Here is a 21959-nt window from a genome sequence, read left to right as displayed (position 1 = left end):
GGAAGTTGGAGCATATCAACAATTTCTTCCAGTCAGCCAGTTACAAGACACCAGTATTTTCTACGCTTATCTAAATGTATTACAATTTTATAACCATTAACTTAGTATATATCTGTACAAATATTTCCATGGAGCACCTAAAAAGCAGGAATGAAAACCTAGTGACCTCTTGATCTACTATAAGATAATTGGCCAGACCCTGCTTGCATTCTTCCAACATATAGTGCTATCAACTTCATGTGAGGATAGTCCTAATGACTCATGTGAGCAAAGAGTAATATTTGGCTCAAATAGTAATAATAATAATAATAGCATTTATAAGTTATCCCCCCTCACAGTTCCTGAGATGCTGTGTAATGCTTTATAACAAAAATAATGTATATGGACCAAAGTTGTAAAATTCACTTTTTGCTTTCCAACATGCCAACGTCTAAGGTTGACTATATCAGAGTTTTGGTTCATCCCATTAAAAGTTGAGGCCATTTACACAATTCTGATCTGAATTCACATTCTGAACCTCCACCCCTATTGCCAATCCAACTTGGGCTGAGAGTAGTGCCAAGGAGAGCAAGTTTATCATGCTATAGATCTTTGGCATGGTAGCCCAATTGTCTGCTGACCCATACAATGAAGATGGCATCAGAACACAAATCCCTGAGGCGGAGGATGCACAATAAAGAAGTCTCAAATCCAAGGGTCAGCAATGTCATGGCAGAGAAAGCTGACTAGGGGACTTTGTCTTTAATTTTAGTGTAATATTTTAGTTAAGGGGTTTCTAAAGCTGGACTGTAGCTTATCTAATGTTTCAGAAACAAACACGATTAAAAAAAACTTGACATTTTCTACTGAATTTTCCACCTCTAAAATGAATACACAAGAATAAACCATCTACCATCAATAAATTAATATTCCAAGACCCAGTATATTGTTCTGAAGGGCTTTTTAATGACAGACTGCTCCATTGCTTGTATCTGATTAGATAGACTGCCGTCTGCAGTGTGATAGTATTCGTTCACTTCACCCCTTTTTACAAGCTGCTTTTACGAGTACCCATGGTAACCTCACGCTAATATTTTTAGCTAGCTCTCTTTTCCTCTTCACAGCAATCCCCCAGAGACCAGCACAACAGCTATCTTTGCCCCCCTTCAGCTCCAACACATTCCCTTCAAGGACTGTCAAGCCACCCCCTAAACACAGTCCTTCAGGATCCAACAGTATGCCTGGATCATATGCAGAAAGGTTTGTTGCACTAGTTATTGTCTCACTTATTTTGAGCTATTACTTGTTAAGGAATGAGAGTGTATATAATGCTGTACAAGACCCAAAAGAACACATGATTACTACCCAACGAGTTTAATATCCACAGGCCAGATCCTTAGCTCCCCTCTGTTTGCTTTGGGCTGTTTCCACCATCTTAGGGGAATCCCCCAGTGCTGTAAAACCATGATACCCAAGACCTTAAGTCTCTATATAATCCAAAGATACAGACAATATATATCAGGTACACTAGGATGCTCTCTTAGTTCTACATTAAGAGAGGAGTCTATTAGGACCTCTTTGGTAAGAGCTACAATTAGACACTAATTTTGGGTCCTTCAATTTTTGAGTGCCCCGCTAAAGGCATTTATCTGTTTCTCCCATTCTTTCTCTACCTTGTCTACTGAGATTGTAAACTCTCTTGGGGGCAGAGACTGTCTTATTATACATCTGTGTAGTGCCTATCTCAATGGGGTTCTGATCCCAGAAGGAGGATTCTAGGCATTACTGTAGCACTTGCAGTTCCCATTGACTTCAACTGGAATTGTGGGTACTCAGTCCCTGTTTAAAAAAAAAAAAACTCAGGCCTTAGGTGTCTACAGCTGGACATCCAAAATTAGATGCCTCTTCTTAAAAGAAGAGCTTGAGACACTATGATAATATACATTTTAGTCAGAGCCTTTTTTGCAGAACATCCAAAGAGAGGTTCATTTGGACACTGGAAAAGAGGAGCCCTTGGCAGTGGGTTCTTAGGTGAAACTTTTCTGGGAAAAAGAGATAAGATCTGATAAATTCATTGTTGCCTTTGGCTGCTGTCATTTTGGGACTGCCAAGAGAGCTGGTTTCAATTATAGAAATTTCTAACAAGAAGTTGAAAAGGCCTTTGTAGAGCTTATAAAGTGGGGCTGAATAGTTCAGCAAGAGCAGAACAAACAAACTAAGCATAGATGAGGCTAGAAGTGTGAACTCAGTCACTGGCACAGCTCTTGTCAAGTTTTTGCACCTCCTGGAACTTGAATGTTTGAGTGATGCTTGTTCTTCAGCCAAGGCGGGGGCTGGGGGCGAACGATGACACAGAAGGGGGGAAGTTTTGGGGAAATTCCAGAATGAGTAACAGTTTGTAGTTTTGCTTCATATACTCCCTTTATGAGGAAAGAGCTTGGGAAGGGGTCATGGGTTGGAAACCCAACAGAGGTATAGGTTCTAGAGGGAAATTAGGTTCCAATTGTACTGATCTTGAAATGGTCCCTATAGGAGTAGTAGTGCCATGGACTGTTCCCTGCCCCTCTGCACCTTATCTCCGAGTGCCAGACCTCAAGGAGAGTTAATAGTGGCGATAATTACCATGTGAATTTTCATACAGGGCAGACCAGGATGTCTTTATCTGTCATGCGTGCTAAAAGAAAGAAGGATGGAACCCTTTGGGGACATGCACTATGTATGCTTCCATCTTTGTATCGCATGTAACACAAAGGGGCTCAGGTCTGTGCCTCTGGGAGCTGCCACAGTATAAAATATTAAATAATATAGTTATAGCAACATACCCTATGTGTGTTAAACTTCAATTTCATTGATTTCTTTAACAGTACTAACAGCCTTTCTTCAAGCGGATCACTACCACCACGCTTTCAGCTAGGTTTGTATTCTGTGCACCTGGATTTCCACTCCAAATGTAATGAAGTCTTACGGTTGCAGCGCATGATATCTGTCATGGATGCTCAGCTTTTGGATTTAAAAGCAATAAAAAACTATCAAACAGTGCTTAAAGTGGGTGGGTGGGGGAAGGCACATTCCCACCCCACCAGGAGTAAAGAATGCATTTTATTTTCATATTAGATGCTCTGGTCCATCTCTTTACTCCTGCAGCAGCAGCACCAAAAAGGTCTCTGAGGAGCACACTTTAAGTATTGTTTTACCAGAACTGCTACTCCCAAATTATGATAGACCCCTAACTTTTTCAGACCACTTTAAACATTGGTTACTTAACTTCTTTAGTTCATTTAGTCTATGTTTAAGGTGTTTTCTTTTTCTTGTTAAATTTTGGCAATGCTGTCTATACAGTTAAGGCACTGACAAAATTTGATATAAATGTTTGCTTCACTAGAGCTATAATTTAAAAGCACTAGTCTCAGATTACTATCTATTGACTACATTCATGCTGAAGGTTCCATGTGATTATATCATTCCAATAATGATTTGTGTGATGGTAGGGAAAAGCAATGAATGTTTCAGATCTGTATAATGCTACACCAATACCATACCATACACTGGGCTGGTATGAAAGACATTTCCAAGGTGAAATTAAGTTTGTCTCAGCTACATATTTAATTCGCAAAAAATACTGTAATTAAAAATAAGCAACATTGAAAATCATGATCTCTTGGCATAACATTCAAGAATGTTCAACACTGGTAGCTGTTACCATTAATTTAAATGTCCAAGGTTTCCACAAAGGAAAAAAAAGCAGCAAATTTTTTCTCTCTCCAATACAATTTTATAAACTTGTAGCAGAGCGACCTTGTGGTTTGTAACTGTAGAAGTTTAAAGAAAAGGAGGACTTGTGGCACCTTAGAGACTGACAAATTTATTTGCGCATAAGTAGATTTGTTAGTCTCTAAGGTGCCACAAGTCCTCCTTTTCTTTTTGCGGATACAGACTAACACGGCTGCTACTCTGAAACCTGTAGAAGTTCAGGTTAGCTGTAGCTAAGGTAACTGAAGATACTGTCATAGTTAAATAATTGAGATAGAGTTCATCGTCTGTAATTCCTATTTCAAATACAGTTGCCTTTGAGGCATCCATAGCTCCTGAAGTTCCATTAAAGTCCATGGGAGTAACCCTCATGTAATACCAAAGATGAATTTGTCCCATTACATAAAGAAATCTAGGTCAGATTCTCAATTGCACTAAGTGTGAGTATATTTTTCACCCACTTTAAGGCCCCTTATGCTGCCTGAGTGGTGTAAAGAGGCCTTGGTATTACTGAGAATCAAAGTCCTAAACTACACTCTAATATCTGCTCCATAGAGTAAGTTTTATCTTTCTGTTTTTAATTTAAATGTATTCTGGAACTTTAAAGGTAACATCAATAGAGCTCCTTCAAAAGGCCCAGCAGATGGCAGACCTCCATTACCAATTCCTAACAGGCAGATTGTGCAGCCACCAAGCATGGATGAAGATGAGGTATAATAATGTGACTCAGAGGTAGGGGGGTATAGAGGGTCAAGTGCCCCCCCCCCGATTTTGCTTGGCCTGGAGGAGGGGGAGGAAGAGGGGCTCCCTTCTCCTGTTGTACCTGCCCCGTGACATACCCAGCCCGTCCCTCAGAGGTGGTCCAGGCCAGGAGCAGAAGGGGCAGGACCAGCCACTTCTCACACTGGCCACTCAGGATCTCATTGCTCTGTGCAGCATGGCTGCCTGAGAGAAAGCCCCTCTCTCCACAGCCCATTTTTGGCTCACTCAGTCCATCCCCCAGCACTGAGCCCAGGCAGGGGGCAGCCCACCACTGCCACCTCCTCCCAGATGGGCTGTCTCTCAGGCAGCTGCCGTGCTGCACACAGCAGCAACCCGTAGTGACTGGCTTCAGCCACATGAGAAGCAGCTCCATCCTGCTCCTTGCCCGGGCCTGGCTGCCAGGGAGAGCAGCCGACATGCTGGGGGGAAGGCACATCGGGAGAAGGACAGAGCGCCCCCCCACCTCCTGTTCAGGTAACTCTGGTGAAGCAGGGGTAGCAGGGCTGGGGGGCTCACTGGCCAGAGGAGATGTGTGGGGCAGTCACATGTCATCCCTTTTAGATTGTGGCCCCAAGAATGGGGAGGCATGAATCATCTATGATGTGACAGACATTAATCCTAATCACTTTGCACAGCAAATCAACTAAATGTGAGATTATGTTTTTCCTAAATTGGTTTTATAGTCTGCAGTTATTCTTTGGTAAACACTGTTGCATTTGCTGCTGGTTTGCCTTGCGATGTCCAACCTTTGTTCCTTACTTGGTCTTCACCAAACAAAAGAGGAGTGAAGATACAGCAAACACGTACAGTGAAACAGTCAGAAGCTATAGTGAAGTTTACTAGACCACTTCCTGTCTTGCAAAGATGTGCTGAAATACCCGCAGATGGTTTGGACTCAATTCTCCTCTCAAATAAACCAACCTAAAATGGGTGAGAGAAGAAAATTCGGTCTCTCCGAGTACAGTCCTACTCTATATTTCTTTGAAGACCACCTCCACTTAGCACCTGATTTTTGCTAATGCGTTGAATAGTCATGTAAGACAGGTTTGTATGTGCATGGGTTTGGTGCTTGGGAGCCCACAGCAAGCCACAGTTCTAAACTCAGCTGATGGTAAAAATAGGAGAGACCTAAGATGTCTGTGACTCATCTGGACATAACAAAAGAAATGTTACAGGAAATAGAATGTTTACCAAAAACCTAAGGTCCTCACTTCTCTGGTTTCCATGGTAGCAAGGTGGCAGCATGTGCAAACACCTTCAAAGAGTATTGGAATGATTAAATCAACTTAACAAGGTCAAAACTAAAAATGCTCATCCCTGTATCTGGAAATACACTACTTCCCCTTCCCCTCCTCCATTTAAATTCTTCTCTATTTCTGTGCATGTATGTTTATAACATCACATAAATTAATTCACTGACACCCAACTTTCTCCTCTTTCCCTCCCAAAAAAAAAAAAAAAGTTTCAGGACTCACTGAATGCAGAGTGGTATGTTGCAGACATCAGCCGGCAGGAAGCAGAAGCAGCTCTTAGGAATATAAATAAGGTACAGTGTTAGCAGTTACCCTTAAATGGATATAGATATACTTGGCACATTGTTTAAATGGTTTGTGTCCTGATATATGTCTTTGCATTCATATAGAAAAAGTGAATGAACACAACTTTTACATAAAGAGATTCTAGTCCAGATTTTCTCCAGGCCACTATCAATGTACCCGCAAAATGTCATGGCACATCCTATATGTGTGTGTGGAGGGGGAGAGGTAGTGATGGTGTACACACACACACACACACACACACACCTGCATTTACCCAAACAAAAAGGTACTTACACAGACTGATTAAGCATACAGTGTTCAGATTGGCAGAGCATTACCAGAGGGCTATTAAAAACTTGGATCAGTAAGGAAGAAACTAACCATACATGGGCACCTTTCTTAAACTATTCTAAAAATAGTCCTCGTTTACAGACAGCCCACCAACATGAAGCAAATACTCACCAGTAACCACACAACAAAAACACTAACCCAGGAACCTATCCTTGCAACATAGCCCTGTCAAGGTTCCTCCCCCACTCTGAACTCTAGGGTACAGATGTGGGGACCTGCATGAAAAAACCTCCTAAGCTTATCTTTACCAGCTTAGGTCAAAACTTCCCCAAGGTACAAAATATTACCCCCGTTATCCTTGGAATGGCCGCTACCACCACCAAACTAATACTGGTTACTGGGGAAGAGCTGTTTGGACGCGTCCTTCCCCCCAAAATACTTCCCAAAACCTTGCACCCCACTTCCTGGACAAGGTTTGGTAAAAAGCCTCACCAATTTGCATAGGTGACCACAAACCCAAACCCTTGGATCTGAGAACAATGAAAAAGCATTCAGTGTTTTACAAGAAGACTTTTAATAAAAAATAGAAGTAAATAGAAATAAAGAAATCCCCCCTGTAAAATCAGGATGGTATATATCTTACAGGGTAATTAGATTCAAAAACATAGAGAACCCCTCTAGGTAAAACCTTAAGTTACAAAAAAGATACACAGACAGAAATAGTTATTCTATTCAGCACAATTCTTTTCTCAGCCATTTAAAGAAATCATAATCTAACACATACCTAGCTAGATTACTTACTAAAAGTTCTAAGACTCCATTCCTGTTCTGTCCCCGGCCAAGATGACTACAGACAGACCCACAAAAACCTTTGTTTCTCTCCCTCCTCCCAGCTTTTGAAAGTATCTTGTCTCCTTATTGGTCATTTTGGTCAGGTGCCAGCGAGGTTACCTTTAGCTTCTTAACCCTTTACAGGTGAGAGGAGCTTTCCCCTGGCCAGGAGGGATTTCAAAGGGGTTTACCCTTCCCTTTATATTTATGACAAGCCCGATGCCAGCTCTGTCCACATATCTATTAAAGTGGCACCATCATAGAACCTAATCACATTAGCTATGCCATCAGGGGCTCTTTCACCTGCAATAATGAGTGGGGAGAGCTTCACATGGTAGGGAGCTCAATAGAAACTTTTGTCTCCAGGAGGTAAGATCATCTATGGAAGAAACCTGCATCCCTCTAGCTAATCCACTTTTCCTAAAGATATTTTAAACCAGCACTCACTGGGAGGGGCATATTTCATTTCCCCATTTCCCTCCCATTCACTCTGATAGAAAAGGCTCCAGTTCCCCTTATGCAGCAGGTTAGAACATTCCAAGATTGTCTAAACCTCTAAGTGTAGTGGACTGCATCCCTTTCAGCTTTGTACAAAAGTCCCCAAAACACCAATGGGTTTCACCTTTTGGGCTGAAATCCTGGCTTCTCTGAAGTCAGTGGAAGTTTTGCCAACAACTTCACTAAGGCCAGAATTTCACACATAACATTTTGCTAAGTGTCCCAAAATCAGAGTAATTTTTCTCTCTAAAATTACTATTACTGCATCTGAACTAGCCTTTGAAATGGGACATTTTAGATAACAGATTGCAAGGCTTTGTTTCTGTTTTGCTTCTTTCTTTAAGAAATTAGTCTAACTTCCTCAAAGCTGTAGTTGCAATTGTTCTCTTTCTGAAAAATTAGAATCCAGAATGAATGTGCATTTAGAAACAAACTCTGCATTCTACTTACGTGGTTGCTATGTTGGTCAAAAATTGATTTGATTTTCATGTGCATTCTTTTAGGATGGGACTTTCTTGGTGAGAAACAGCTCAAGAAAAACTTATACACATCCATACGTACTGATGGTATTATACAAAGATAAAGTATATAATATTCAGATTCGTTATCAGGAGCAAAATCAAGTTTACTTGTTAGGAACTGGCCTGAAAGGAAAAGAGGTACAGTATGTTTCTTTCTTTGCATCATCCCCTCCCCCTCAACCAGTGTCCAGCAGTTTTACCAAGAAGAATGTCACTTAGTTCACTGAAGGTATTCCACATACAAACTGGTGCAGTGAAGAGCAGAACTGGGCCCAGTGACTTAAATTCAAGAAAAACTGATTGCCTTATAATACCTCACAACTTCACTGGGTGAGTGAAATTTTGGACAAGAATGTTCCATGGAGATATACAAGATGGGAAGACCAGTACTGGAAGCAAATGCTGATGCAGTGGTAGATGACCTCATGGTCTATTCCAGTACAGCAATTTATCCAAAACTTAGTCACAAGAGAGCATCAAATAGTCACAGTCTAAATAAATAGTACTGCTTTAGCCTGAGAAGTAGTGAGAATCCTGATGACACCCCCCAACCGCCTTTGTTTTTAATCCACAGGATTTTTCTTCAGTGGCAGATATTATTGATTACTTTCAAAGAACACCTCTTCTGCTGATTGATGGAAAAGACCGCGGTTCAAGAAACCAATGCAAGTTAACATACGCTGCAGGATCTACTTAGAAGAAAGCTTAATGTCTGTGATCAATGGTCTACAAGAACATACAAACCTCATGATATTTCCATTTGTATTCAGCTAACTGAAATTATGGATTAAAATTCCTTTTGATTTTAATGAAAAAATATAATTATCTCAATTTAAAGTGTGTTTTTAAAAAAACAGATTTGCAAAATACTTTCTACAATGTATTTATTACTCTCCATTGTTCATACACTGCATGAAAACTCTACATGAGAGTGATGTCATTTTCCAACCTTCATCTCACATGTGAAGTGTTCTCCATTCCATATTGCAGGATCACATGTGGTTTACATAGCAGAGAATTACATTGCTTTCTTACAAAGCAAAGCTATGCAAACTATTGTTCATGTCGAGTTTATGGTACCAATTACATTAAGCTGCAAACTGAAATCAATTAATGTCTGTATAATGCTTGTACAGTACAGAGTAACTGCTAGTGACTGTTACCTGTATTGAAAGATTGTATTGTTTACTTTGATATATTTTATGTAAGTTGATATAAAATTTAAAAAAACGTGTGTAAATTAAGTCAATAAAAGTCAATAAAAATGCCATATGTCACAGTCCACTTTTCAGTAGAGACCTGCACTTTAGGGCTACATTTATTATAATGGTAGGAACTATGTGACTTGTTAGTTTAATGGTCTATATGGTATATGTTCCTTCTTCTACATGATCTAGAGACAACTTTCATTCCCAAATCCGTCCCTGCATAGATTGGGTCCCAAGAATGCATAACCTTGCACCCACTCCTTTCTGCAAAGAACAGGCTCTGAAAACGGCAATGTAACTGGGTCTCACCGCATCTGGTGATAGACCCTGTCTCTATCTCAGTTTCTTTACTCTCAGGGTTCTCAAAAACTATTCCTGACTTTTGTGCATATCAAATAAACACCTCTCCCAGGATCCAGTACATGAAAACAGCTCAACAAACAAAGACAGACATCCAACGCCTAGCATCAGGTCTTACTCAGGGAGTGAGATCACATGGCTCAGTCACCAATTGTACTCTCTTGATGCGGGTCAAGAGAAAATTAACTTCTTCTGACCATCAGTAGGAGCCACAGGCTGGACCCCTAAACAAATGGCATCTCCCTTCAAATACCTACCTGTACTGGCCTGTCCAGACTACTTTTTTCTAGAATGACCCTTCCTCAGAACCTCCTAATTCCCTCTTCAGGAATTTTGCTCCTGTCCTTCAGGCCTTTACCTTTAGCTGGTAAACTCCAGTCAGGCTTTTACCTTTAGCTGGTGTGGCAAACCCAGACCCAGGTCCCTCTGCTGCTAGGTACCCTTCAAGAACCTCCTTCCTTCCTGGAGGTCTATCTCCTTCCATCCTGAGAAGACTCACTTTTATATAAAGCACAACCCCTGACTACCATCATGTGATGTTTAGTCACCTGACCAAGCCACAGGCTTACACCCAAACTCATTACCCAGGGAGTAGACAACCAAGCAGGGTGGGGCTAATAGGCCTGGGATAAGTGCCTATTCCACATTCTTTATGAAACTGACATTTTCTGTCTTAAAATATAAACTGTAATTCAGAATCAGTTATAAATATTAGGCCCCATAGTTTTTCCCACTGACTTAATAAGGAACAGGACGGGTCCCATTATTTGTCTAAGATCTTATATTTAATTCCATTTTCTGGCATGTGCATGATTTGAGTCTTGCTTCTAAGTTTGTCAGCCTTACTCCTCCCTTAGTATCTTGTAGCTGGCTGCATTAGGGGGTCACTACAGGCAGAGGAATGGCTTTCAGGAAGTCACCTGCTATTTTACTCATAGCTATAGGTTTGTAGTGAGGACGACAGTTGGGCAAATAAAGCGTCATGCCATTTTTTTCCCTCCCTGTGCTGTTTTCTTGCCCTTGAGCTCATCTGGGCTTAGCACTACCTTTCCAAGTTGGGAAACAATGATCTAGCTGGTAGCAAATAGTTCTAATTTTGTTACCAGTTGGTCTCGATTCAGATCAGTTAACTTGACATGAAATACATCATATCCTATAAACAATTTCCTGAGCCATCTAGTTTCCCATGTCACTGTTCTCAGCAACCTCAGCTGTTTAATAAAAAGGGGGATTTTGGAAAATGTATAGGCTATGGACCAATTATTTGCCTTTTTATTATTTTAGTTGTTTCTGAGTTATTCAAATATTTGTTTTTCACATATTGAAACATTCTTCAGATACTACTTTTCATACTCTGATAACACAGAATGTCATATTATAAAAGCTTCAACCAGAGCAGAAAACCATGCTGAAATTTTAATGGCTTAAAGAATTGGTAATGGAAGCATCAGCATGGAACTTGATGGAATTAGGTAATTCCTCAAAATTTGTTTTCTTTTCTTCTACCTCCCTTGAAACGTTGGTCTTCACAGGATGACTGAAGTTCAAAGTAAGGTCACAGAGAAGCAGTTGGCTTTGCACTGTTAGAAAAAGTACAGTATACAGTCATGAACATTTACTGTATAATAGGTATCATATGGGTCAAAATTTACTGTAGAAGTTTTTTTTTTTTTTTTTACTGTAGAGTATTCATCATTCAACTCTTCTGTAAATTAAAAGGATAATAGCATTTCTCCAAGGCATTTAAATACAATTTGTTATTAGTGTATTACTATATATCTTTTGTTAGGAAGCTATGGTATGCACTTGCTAAAGAATTAACTGTTATCAAGCAGGACTTTTCCATGTTTGGTTAATATTAGCCTATTTTTGTACAGTAAATATGATTTTATTAATTTTTCACTATAAGGGGACAAATTCTTCTTTCATAAAATAGAAGGAACAACATAGTCACAAAATCTGCATGAGTTCATTAGCAGCTGTGAAATGTACTCAGAGGTAAATAAAAGATAGAACAGATTATTTAGCATAAGTAGATAGATATATTTCAAGGGACCACTCAAGGTGAAGTAGCTCACTAACAATCCACCAGTCACAGGAGGGAAAGAAAGAGGGGGAGGCAACTGGGGGTAGTGAGGGGGGCATTGTTAGTGGGTTACAGATTGTTATAGAAAGCCATAATTCCAGTGCAAAGACTGAATAGAGACACTGGATATAACAATCCATAACCCCACCCCCTGCCCTCGCCTTAGTCCCCCCCACCCGCCCCAGGCCCTGCTTCCTTTCCCTCTCCCATGACTGGAGAGGTGTTAACAGACCACTTCATCTTGAATGGTTGCTTGAAATATGTGTTAAGAACTACTAAACAATCCTTGTATTTAGCTGACATTCTGAGTACATTTCCCAGACCCGAAGAAGGGCTCTGTGTAAACTTGAAATCTAATCTCTCACCACCAGAAGTTGATCCCGTATTATCTCACCCGCCTTGTGTCTCTAATATCCTGCGACCGACATGGCTAGAACAACATTGCATCAAACAATTCAGTCATTTCCCCATTAGTTTGATGATAGATACACTCAGAATTACCATTTAGCTTCTTCAACTCACTGGACATTTTATCAATATTTCTAATTGCAGTTTCCAGGCTGAACTGCTGGTCAGCAACATCACTCTTAAACATCTATAGGAAACACAAATAACATCAGAATTGGTATTATATATGTGCAATCTTTGAGCATTAGTAGTTTTGAATTTTTCATTCAATTTTTTTTTAAAAAGTGCATTTTTGAAAACGAGAGACATGCAAACAAATTTTTTTAAGTGTTCCAGTTTTCATCAAAACCAAAAATGTTGGTTTTATGTTTTATGTTTCCCATCAGGCATGACCACTTTTTCTGTTATTCCTTTTTACAACTGGATGCAAAAGAATGAAAATTGCCCAGGGTTCTCTCTCCTCCCCCTAAATGGGGTTAACTTAAATGTTCAGAAAAAAATATCTCTTTTTATTATTTTAATTAAAACAACTTAGTAGCAAAAACACGTAAAAATCAGCAAGATTCTTATGAGGTTTTCTCTTTCATTTGTCTGGTTTAAAAATACCCCATTGTGAGCTTATAAAAGAAGAATGAGAAAATGTAGTGCCAAAAGATACTTAATACACTGAAAGCAAAACTTGTAATGAAAAAACAACAAGGAATCCTTGTGGCACCTTTGAGACTAACAAATTTATTTGGGCCTCAGCTTATCTACACTGGCAATTAACAGCGCTGCAACTTTCTCCATCAGGGGTGTGAAAAAACACCCTCCTGAGCGCAGCAAGTTGCAGCGCTGTAAAGCACCAGTGTAAACAGTGCCACAGAACTGGGAGCTATGCCCCTGGTTGAGGTGGTTTTTTTAGAGTGCTGGGAGAGAGCGCTGCGCCATGACCACACAAGGCATGTTAAAGAGTTGCCGCTTTAGCATTGCCAGTGTAGACTAGCCGGCTACCACTCTGAAACTTGTAATGAAAAGGAGTACTTGTGGCACCTTAGAGACTAACCAATTTATTTGAGCATGAGCTTTCGTGAGCTACAGCTCACTTCATCGGAGGCATACCGTGGAAACTGCAGCAGATATTATATACACACAGAGATCATGAAACAATACCTCCTCCCACCCCACTGTCCTGCTGGTAATAGCTTATCTAAAGTGATCATCAAGTTGGGCCATTTCCAGCACAAATCCAGGTTTTCTCACCCTCCACCCCCCTACACACAAACTCACTCTCCTGCTGGTAATAGCCCATCCAAAGTGACAACTCTCTTCACAATCTGCTGCAGTTTCCACGGTATGCATCCGATGAAGTGAGCTGTAGCTCACGAAAGCTCATGCTCAAATAAATTGGTTAGTCTCTAAGGTGCCACAAGTACTCCTTTTCTTTTTGCGTATACAGACTAACACAGCTGTTACTCTGAAACTTGTAATGAAAGTTAATCCTAAATTATACGTATTAGCCACAAGATGGAGCCATTACAAAGTTAATATAGACAAGAGAAATTAAATATATTAATGAAAACTTATACCATATGACAGATGCTTATTAATACATATAACTATCCTGACAATTTTATAGCTCAGATCCTACTACTCATTTTTTATCTCCTGACCAAACTTTTTTTTTTCTTTTTTTAGTTTCTAGGGGGGAAAGACATTTTTTGAGAAATAAGAGCATTAAACCATTTGAAAGCAAGTAGCAAATTTTAAGACTGTTCCAATTTTTAACTGCCTGTACTTTTTTTTAAACAGAGCTGCTTCCAGAAAAACATACACAAAAAGAAATTTCAGATGCATTGATTTTTTCTTGTCATTCTAAGTTTATATATAGTTTGTGAGAATCACCTTGGAAGTATAACAAAGTGTAATAATTTATTTGGAAAAGCTCTGGGAAGTTTCCTAAATGAGCAATATGTTTATGCCTCCAAGCGTTCTTAGGTGATAAGTTGCAACAATAAAAACAAACTTACCTTTAACATAGATGTTTTGTCCAGTTTCTTATTCCCGCAAGCTGGGGACCTTGCTATCATGTAAACATCATTAACCAGCGACAAAGGAGTACTAAAGAGAAGGGGGAAAGTGTGCCTCATATTTTTGCAGTAAAGTAAAATATCCTTGCATTGCAGAGACAAATTAAAATGTAGGACTGGGTAACACTGATTACATTTTTATTTTCATTAGTGTCATTTCAAATGAGTGGGTACCTTTTTTAAATAAGAAATCTTTTACTTTTCTAAATCTAAATGTTTCTATTAACTGATTTGGCCTTCCTTTAAACTGCTATGAGTTAAGGACTGACCATAAACTACTGAAAAGGTACCTTTGCAGTAGTTTCAGCCATGATCCTGAGATCAAAATTATGAACATTCTGAAGGTTGGTCTTCAATTCCTCCTACAAAATCATAAAACACTAATAGTCTGTGTTTATATGACACCTTTTATCTAAGAATCTAAAAACATTTTACCAAATGGGTAATTATCACCAATTTACAGATGGGTAAACTAAGGCACAGAGAGAATATGTAATTTACCCAATGTCAAAGAGCAAGTCAGTGGCAAAGTTGGGAATAACCACCAGATCTCCTCAGATCCAGCCTCCTGGTCTAACCACTAAACAACACTCCCTCACTTTGACATTTAAGTTTGTGTTGTGTGTCATCACTGGAAACAGAAAATTTCATGAACTTGTGGGGGGAAAACAGGCCTGTTTTGATGTTCATGAGGTACCTATATGATTCACAAAGGCTATACATGGTGAAAGGACACGGATTTGATCTGTGCAGGGCAGCCAAAATGCATACAGCCCTGTTTTGATGATCACAAGAAGCAGGCAACAATGAGATGAGAGCCCTGTAGAGTGTTTGCAGAAGGGCTCAATATGAAGACGAAAAACCCAACGCCAGTGTTTGCCTGAAGGGAGTCCCCCTGTATGGTCTTGGTTTGGGGATCTCCTAGTCAAGACTCTGGGATATATATAAAATCAGCGAGGTGTAGCTGCAGGGAACTCAGACACAGCCCCACCTCACACACGCACAAGCTAAGGTGCAGCACAGTGCCCTGAGTGCTGGCTCCCCAAAAGCAGGAGCCCTCTGGCCTGAACGTCCTGCCCCGAGGAGAGCCCTGTTTGGACCAAGTAAATGCCGGGAGTGGCAGTGCTGGACCCCTCAGCACTCCACCCCGGGACTTGCACTCCTTTGTCCACCCTGCTGGAGCCCGGTAGCTCCCCAGCAGGCCTGAGCCTCCCCCCAAACCCAGTGGGAGACTCGCCTTTCTCCACAAAACAAGATAAACCTGCTGCCACCGGAAACAGGAAGTGCCATGGCTTCCTGTGAGCCCAAAGCAAGGCATGCTGGGAACTCTAGTTCAGCTGACAGCTCTGGGCTGCTGATTCAGCAGGTTTGGTGACCTCTAGGTGCCAAGCAGCTGCCCCTCCCCCAAACTGCACAAGACCCTGTTTGTACCTTGAGCTGGGTCCAAACATAGCCCTATATACACAGCCTTTAGGGGACACCTTTTCAAGCTGTTCTATAACAGGTGTCACTTTTTAGAGGACATGTCCCCTTTTGAGAACATGAAGGCCAGACATTTATTTTTAAGTAAATAAAAACTGATATTTTCACTTAAATCAGACAACTTCAAGAGATGGGGTTTTACAGGGGCTGGGGAGGAGGGGAATAATAAATTTTGCAGGAGGATTAAAGAGGGAGGAGGAAAGGTAAAAGGGATAGAGGAGGCAACTAAAGAACTGTGTTAAGACTGGACGTCTACAGAAAAAGTTTCATCTCATTGTATTGAGACATTATTTATATTGAAACAACAAGGATTCCGGTGGCACTTTAAAGACTAACAGATTTATTTGGGCATAAGTTTTCGTGAGTAAATGATCCTTCAGATGCATCTGAAGAAGTGTTTTTTTACCCACGAAAGCTTATGCCCAAATAAATCTGTTAGTCTTTAAGGTGCCACCAGACTCCTTGTTGTTTTTGTGGATTCAGACTAACACAGTTACCCCTTGATACTTGATTATTTATACAGAAAACCAGACTGGCCTCTGGAGGTTTGGAAGTTGTTGCATAGTACAGCAGCTGACTCCTTAGCGATAACCAATTATTTTCATCTCTTTACATTCGCACAGATGTGTGTAGATTTCATTTATACTGATTTCAGACCTTGTCAAGGACCTGGCTTGGAGTAAGACAAGGAAGGCACTTTGCTACATTTCATTATCCACACTGTTATAGCAAATACCTGGCTTCCACCGAAAACAGCAAGAATTGCTAACACAGACACACAATGGCAGAAGGTACAGAGCAAGGAGGGTTCAATCACTATTGCATTGCAACTGGTGTTCAAACGTTAAGTATAGAGGGATTCATCCTTTCATGGCTGCTGTTCTCTGAGGAACGGGTAAACACTGGTTGTGTAGTACTTGTGGCCAGTGACACTGCACAATCACTCTGAAGAGGAATGATTGCTAGCAGCATTGCTCAACATATGTCAGGCACTAGTCAGGCTGATCACTGTTCGTCTTCACTTCAGGCTTCCTGCTTGGGCATTAGTGGGAAAAGGGATCATTGGTGCTTCAGAGGAGATCGAGCATGTGGAATTTCTTGTGTGTATGCTAAATAGACATATGATGAGAGGAAAAGGCAGTTTGTGGTTTATTTACTTCATATCCTCTCTCTTCCTCTTTCTGCTGTATGTTTTCACAAAGTTTTAACTTGGAATGAAAGTGCTCTAGCATGACAACAGTGAAAGCTAAAATACAGTACATGTTAGAACCCCACTTCTTTGTGTTGAGGAGCAAGTTAACTGTTAACTGTTACTGTAACAGAGAGAGACAATACCCTATACTGCTCAGCCTGAGGTTTCTTTGAAGCTGAGAAATGTAAAAGAGGAAACACTTCACACATACACTAGTTCCCATACTACAATCTTGCAGCTTAAGGTCCCACAGAAACACCGGTGCAAGTGAATTAGTCTTATCCTTTCTGTGGATCTGTAAGAAAAAAGACAGCTCCTTATCTCAATCTTTATAGAAGTTGGTGATTTTTCTGGAAGAGTCCATGAGTGTGGCAATCTAGTGTGTGCAAAGAAACTATAGGTGCAAATGGAATGTGAGGATTTCAGTGAGCAAAACCTCAAATACAATACAAATTTGTTATATGGGATTCTGAAATTTCCTTTAATAGTTTACAGCTATAATATTTTCTTGAACAAGACATATAGCACAAAGCTGAAAATGTTCATTCTAATAATAATCCATTCAGAAATCATTTAAAAACTTGAAAACACTCCACTTCCAGAGTAAAATGCATTACAGGTAGGTTCAATGCAGCAACATAATTAAAATGAAGGTACATTAATGCCCTTGTTCCTATTATGAATTCCTGACATGAAGTGCTCCCTTTTAGAAAACAAATTGTTTAGATCTGGCTGGATTTTCCATTTATTCATGAAGGATGGAATTCACAAAGTAACTTATTTCAGAGTAGCAGCCGTGTTAGTCTGTATTCGCAAAAAGAAAAGGAGTACTTGTGGCACCTTAGAAACTAACAAATTTATTTGAGCATAAGCTTTCGTGAGCTACAGCATCCAATGAAGTGAGCTGAAGCTCAGGAAAGCTTATGTTCAAATAAATTTGTTAGTCTCTAAGGTGCCACAAGTACTCCTTTTCTTTTTACAAAGTAACTTAAGTGCCTCACTCACTTTGAGATCAATGAAATCAAGCATCTGGTGCTTATCTTCATAATTAGACTGCTAATTGGCAATTAAAAGTTCTAATTCTCAGCCTCAGACTGAGAATTGCCAGCCAGATTGAACATTAACTCCTTTTTTGAGGAGACCGTGAACAATAATAGCGAAGTATATGAAGAAGAATATTGAGACTCCATTTTGATATCTGAATGATATGACCAAACAAACCACTAGTAAAATATGCTGTGCCCAGTGAGTGAAAAAACATGTAAATGATTGTCCAAAGCCTTTACCCACCCACTGCTAGATAAATACTGTCTGGCTAATGCCGTCTGTCTGGTTTCTAAGCCCACAGCACCATCAAGCTTTACAATCTCAGTAGCAATTTCATTTACTTCTGCACCTCCACCTAAGCAGGTTACATTAGAAACATCCTGTGTCTGCATTACAGTTGACTGTTTTCATTTATATGAAAATATTTTTAAACAGTATCAATACCATAGGCTTATTTTGTGTAGTCTGTGAATTCCTCAACATTTGCATATAAAGCTGTTCTGAAGTTGCTTTTATATTTTAAATGGTACTTTTCAGTTTAGGTATATTGTAATTTAGGCTCAAAAATATCTGGCACTAAATGTGTAAATTATTTAATGCACCTTAAGACAGAAAGATGCAATATTTAACTACAGGTGTATTCTTCAGTTGAAAATACCTACTAATATTTTCCCTGCTTACTGCACAAAATTATGTAGAACAGAAATAATTTCACTTACTCTGCAGTAGCATTGCTAGCTGTAGCTTCATTTTTACCTTGTACTAATTCAGGCAAGCAACTATGGCTCACCATGATTAGTAGGAAGTATAGTATATTCTGCACAGGAAACCGTCTTAGTATTAAGCCACTGTAAGCTTTGTTTCCTTGGCGATAGGAGCACTTCACTCCTCTGAAATTAACTCCATAGACAGGTATGTTGTGTTACGTTCCATACCTCGCCACCAGTCAGATGAATTCCACTTGTGCAGCACCAGAGAAATTATGTCTACACTATAATCTCAGTAAAAAACAAATAAAAATCTCACTTAGTGTTTTTTACTTGACTTTCAACAAGATTAATGATTTCTAACAAGTCACTAAATTTAGCAGAAGATATTGAAAGGATAAAATAGCGTTAAGAAAACCTCATGTACTACATTTATATTTAATCCCTGAATAGATGCACAATTCCCACTCCATCCTTTTCCGTTTAAAGAATATTTGTCAAAGGAATCAATTTTGGAGTTCACTACACTAGTCCCTTCTAATCCTCTTCAAGCACTTCCATATCAAGGGAGATTATACATTATTTTTCCACTGAACCCATATGTCATAAATATAAAGGGAAGGGTAAACCCCTTTGAAATCCCTCCTGGCCAGGGGAAAGCTCCTCTCACCTGTAAAGGGTTAAGAAGCTAAAGGTAACCTTGCTGGCACCTGACCAAAATGACCAATGAGGAGACAAGATACTTTCAAAAGCTGGGAGGAGGGAGAGAAACAAAGGGTCTGTGTGTGTCTGTCTATATGCTGGTTTCTGCCAGGGATAGACCAGGAATGGAGTCTTAGAACTTGTAGTAAGTAATCTAGCTAGGTATGATTTCTTTAAATGGCTGAGAAAAGAATTGTGCTGAATAGAATAACTATTTCTGTCTGTGTATCTTTTTTGTAACTTAAGGTTTTGCCTAGAGGGGTTCTCTATGTTTTTGAATCTAATTACCCTGTAAGATATCTACCATCCTGATTTTACAGGGGGGATTTACTTTATTTCTATTTACTTCTATTTTTATTAAAAGTCTTCTTGTAAGAAACTGAATGCTTTTTCATTGTTCTCAGATCCAAGGGTTTGGGTCTGTGGTCACCTATGCAAATTGGTGAGGCTTTTTATCCAACATTTCCCAGGAAAGGGGGGGTGCAAGTGTTGGGAGGATTGTTCATTGTTCTTAAGATCCAAGGGTCTGGGTCTGTAGTCACCTAGGCAAATTGGTGAGGCTTTTTACCAAACCTTGTCCAGGAAGTGGGGTGCAAGGTTTTGGGAAGTATTTTGGGGGGAAAGACGCGTCCAAACAGCTCTTCCCCAGTAACCAGTATTAGTTTGGTGGTGGTAGCGGCCAATCCAAGGATGACGGGTGGAATATTTTGTACCTTGGGGAAGTTTTGACCTAAGCTGGTAAAGATAAGCTTAGGAGGTTTTTCATGCAGGTCCCCACATCTGTACCCTAGAGTTCAGAGTGGGGGAGGAACCTTGACACCATAGACATAGTTAAATCATTATTTAGGCTCTCAAATGTGATCGGTTCCCACTAATTTTAACCCTTTCCTCTTAAACACAATGAAGCTTTACACTGGCAAAGGCATTTCAGTTTGTAGTTTTGATTGAACTTCCTCTGTGCTGATTGGCTGTTTGGTCCAACTCTCCCCCACCATCTCTTCACCTCAGCATCACTCCATATCTGCTCCTCTTACTCTTTCATCTTCCCTTCAATATCTTCTCACCCTTCCCTTTTTTTTCCCATGTACTTGATTCCCTCCTAACTAAATCCAGCCCACAAAGAAATCCTTGAACTATCATTTGCTGCCTTCTTACAGTTCACTCTGCTGCTGTGTTCTACCCCTTCTCCATCCTGTGCGTGTCTGGATTATGTAGATTGCAATCTCCTTGGGGCAGGGACTATCTATTACTCTTTGTTTCTATAGTACCAAGCACTATGGAGCCCCACTTAGGCTGTATTTCAATAGATCCTTTTAAATTCTGAATTTATCACTGCTGCAGTAATGTTGTAGTCAGGTCAACTCAAGAAAGCCAGGCGTACTGAAGGGAAAATATAAATAGTTCACTTGTTAACATGTAGCCAATACAGTATATGAAAGTACAAGTTATAACATTAGTAGAAACAAGACAGTCAATCTTTGTCAGAAACACATCTTCAGTGAGCGACAGAGGAAGTTAGGTAATGAGTAGCAAAAAGGGGATACAGTATGCTTTGTACAGACATACTTCAGTCACTTGTGAAAAACTTAGTTTTGTCTGATAGCTGTATGTTGAGCGATGCAGTCTGCAAAACTGTTTAATTATGCAGGGATTCCAACATGAGAATGGAAAGCTCAGCATAATAACACACACAAAAGACCTCTCAAATACTGAAAAATCTAATCAAGTCTTAACTCCTTCGTAAAGAAGGATAGACAAGCTCATTAACTACTCAGAAATATAGCTGATACACAAGTTAACTTAATGGTATTAATAACATTTTCCAATATTCTAAACTTTACTGATGAGCACCATTGTAGAGATAAGCATGTAATATATTCTTGAACGTGTCACAATTAAGCTCCCCTTGAGGTCTCGTCACAACCTAAGATGTCAAGACAGTAATTAAAGTACTTATTAGCAACATTTTATAATATTTGCAATATGCTAATGCAATCCCCTAAAACAATTAATCTATGGCCATTAAATTAAATTAAATTAAATTAATATGAAGGTTGTGCTCATCTTCAAAATTTGGTTATCTTGGTCAGATGCAGTTTATGCAAATCATGTTGCTTTCATTTTTTTCCCTCCAACAAAATTGTTAGAAATATTTTTCTCGTGGTCAAATGGTATTTTCTTGTCTATTGCAGCTTTGTGAACTATGCAATAGAAGGACAAAACAAAAAAGGCACAAAGGAGAATGTGACAGAATGTTCCTGGACTCAGTTTGAGGGTTCCTCTTCTAAAATCTAAACAGCTGGAATATCTTGTTAAGCTGTCTACAACAATGCTTCATGACATTTCTAGATCTCCTTAAAGCCACACCAAAACAGAGCAGACAAAGCAGATGTATATGCAGCACACTGTAATTATCTCTGACTATGTGCAGTATCCTCTTCCATTCACATGGATGTGTTAGGCTGTTCTGACATTTACCTAGAGAAAGGTCTCAAGATCCTTTATCATTATGCTTATTAAGAATTTGG

At 39.7% G+C, this 21959-nt stretch overlaps 2 protein-coding genes across 2 annotated transcripts in view; one reads left to right on the top strand and one right to left on the bottom strand.

Annotated features, from left to right (window-relative positions):
* LCP2 (lymphocyte cytosolic protein 2) overlaps positions 1-8935 on the top strand; it is a 51407-nt gene extending 42472 nt beyond the window's left edge. The window contains exons 16-21 of the mRNA XM_084635823.1: positions 1104-1239; positions 2844-2893; positions 4337-4440; positions 5954-6037; positions 8153-8308; positions 8745-8935. Coding sequence (XP_084491949.1) covers positions 1104-1239; positions 2844-2893; positions 4337-4440; positions 5954-6037; positions 8153-8308; positions 8745-8867 — 653 coding nt within the window. The 3' untranslated portion in view covers positions 8868-8935. The remainder of the gene's footprint in view (positions 1-1103; positions 1240-2843; positions 2894-4336; positions 4441-5953; positions 6038-8152; positions 8309-8744) is intronic.
* A 2219-nt stretch (positions 8936-11154) lies between these two features.
* On the bottom strand, positions 11155-18812 carry LOC311525732 (uncharacterized protein C5orf58; the record flags this gene model as incomplete). Its single annotated transcript, XM_084638079.1, has 4 exons — positions 18742-18812; positions 14242-14332; positions 12326-12419; positions 11155-11318 (listed from the first exon to the last, which is right to left on the bottom strand). Exons 2-4 carry the CDS (start codon positions 14299-14301, stop codon positions 11155-11157), a joined length of 318 nt encoding a protein of 105 aa, XP_084494205.1. The 5' UTR covers positions 14302-14332; positions 18742-18812.
* Between the last annotated feature and the right edge of the window lie 3147 nt (positions 18813-21959).

The sequence above is a fragment of the Lepidochelys olivacea genome, assembly GCF_965140295.1.
Source record: "Lepidochelys olivacea isolate rLepOli2 genome assembly, chromosome: 8".
In the NCBI taxonomy this organism is placed as follows: Eukaryota; Metazoa; Chordata; order Testudines; family Cheloniidae; genus Lepidochelys; species Lepidochelys olivacea.
Note: the sequence above shows the minus strand (reverse complement) of the source record. Positions and strands in the feature narration are given on the sequence as shown.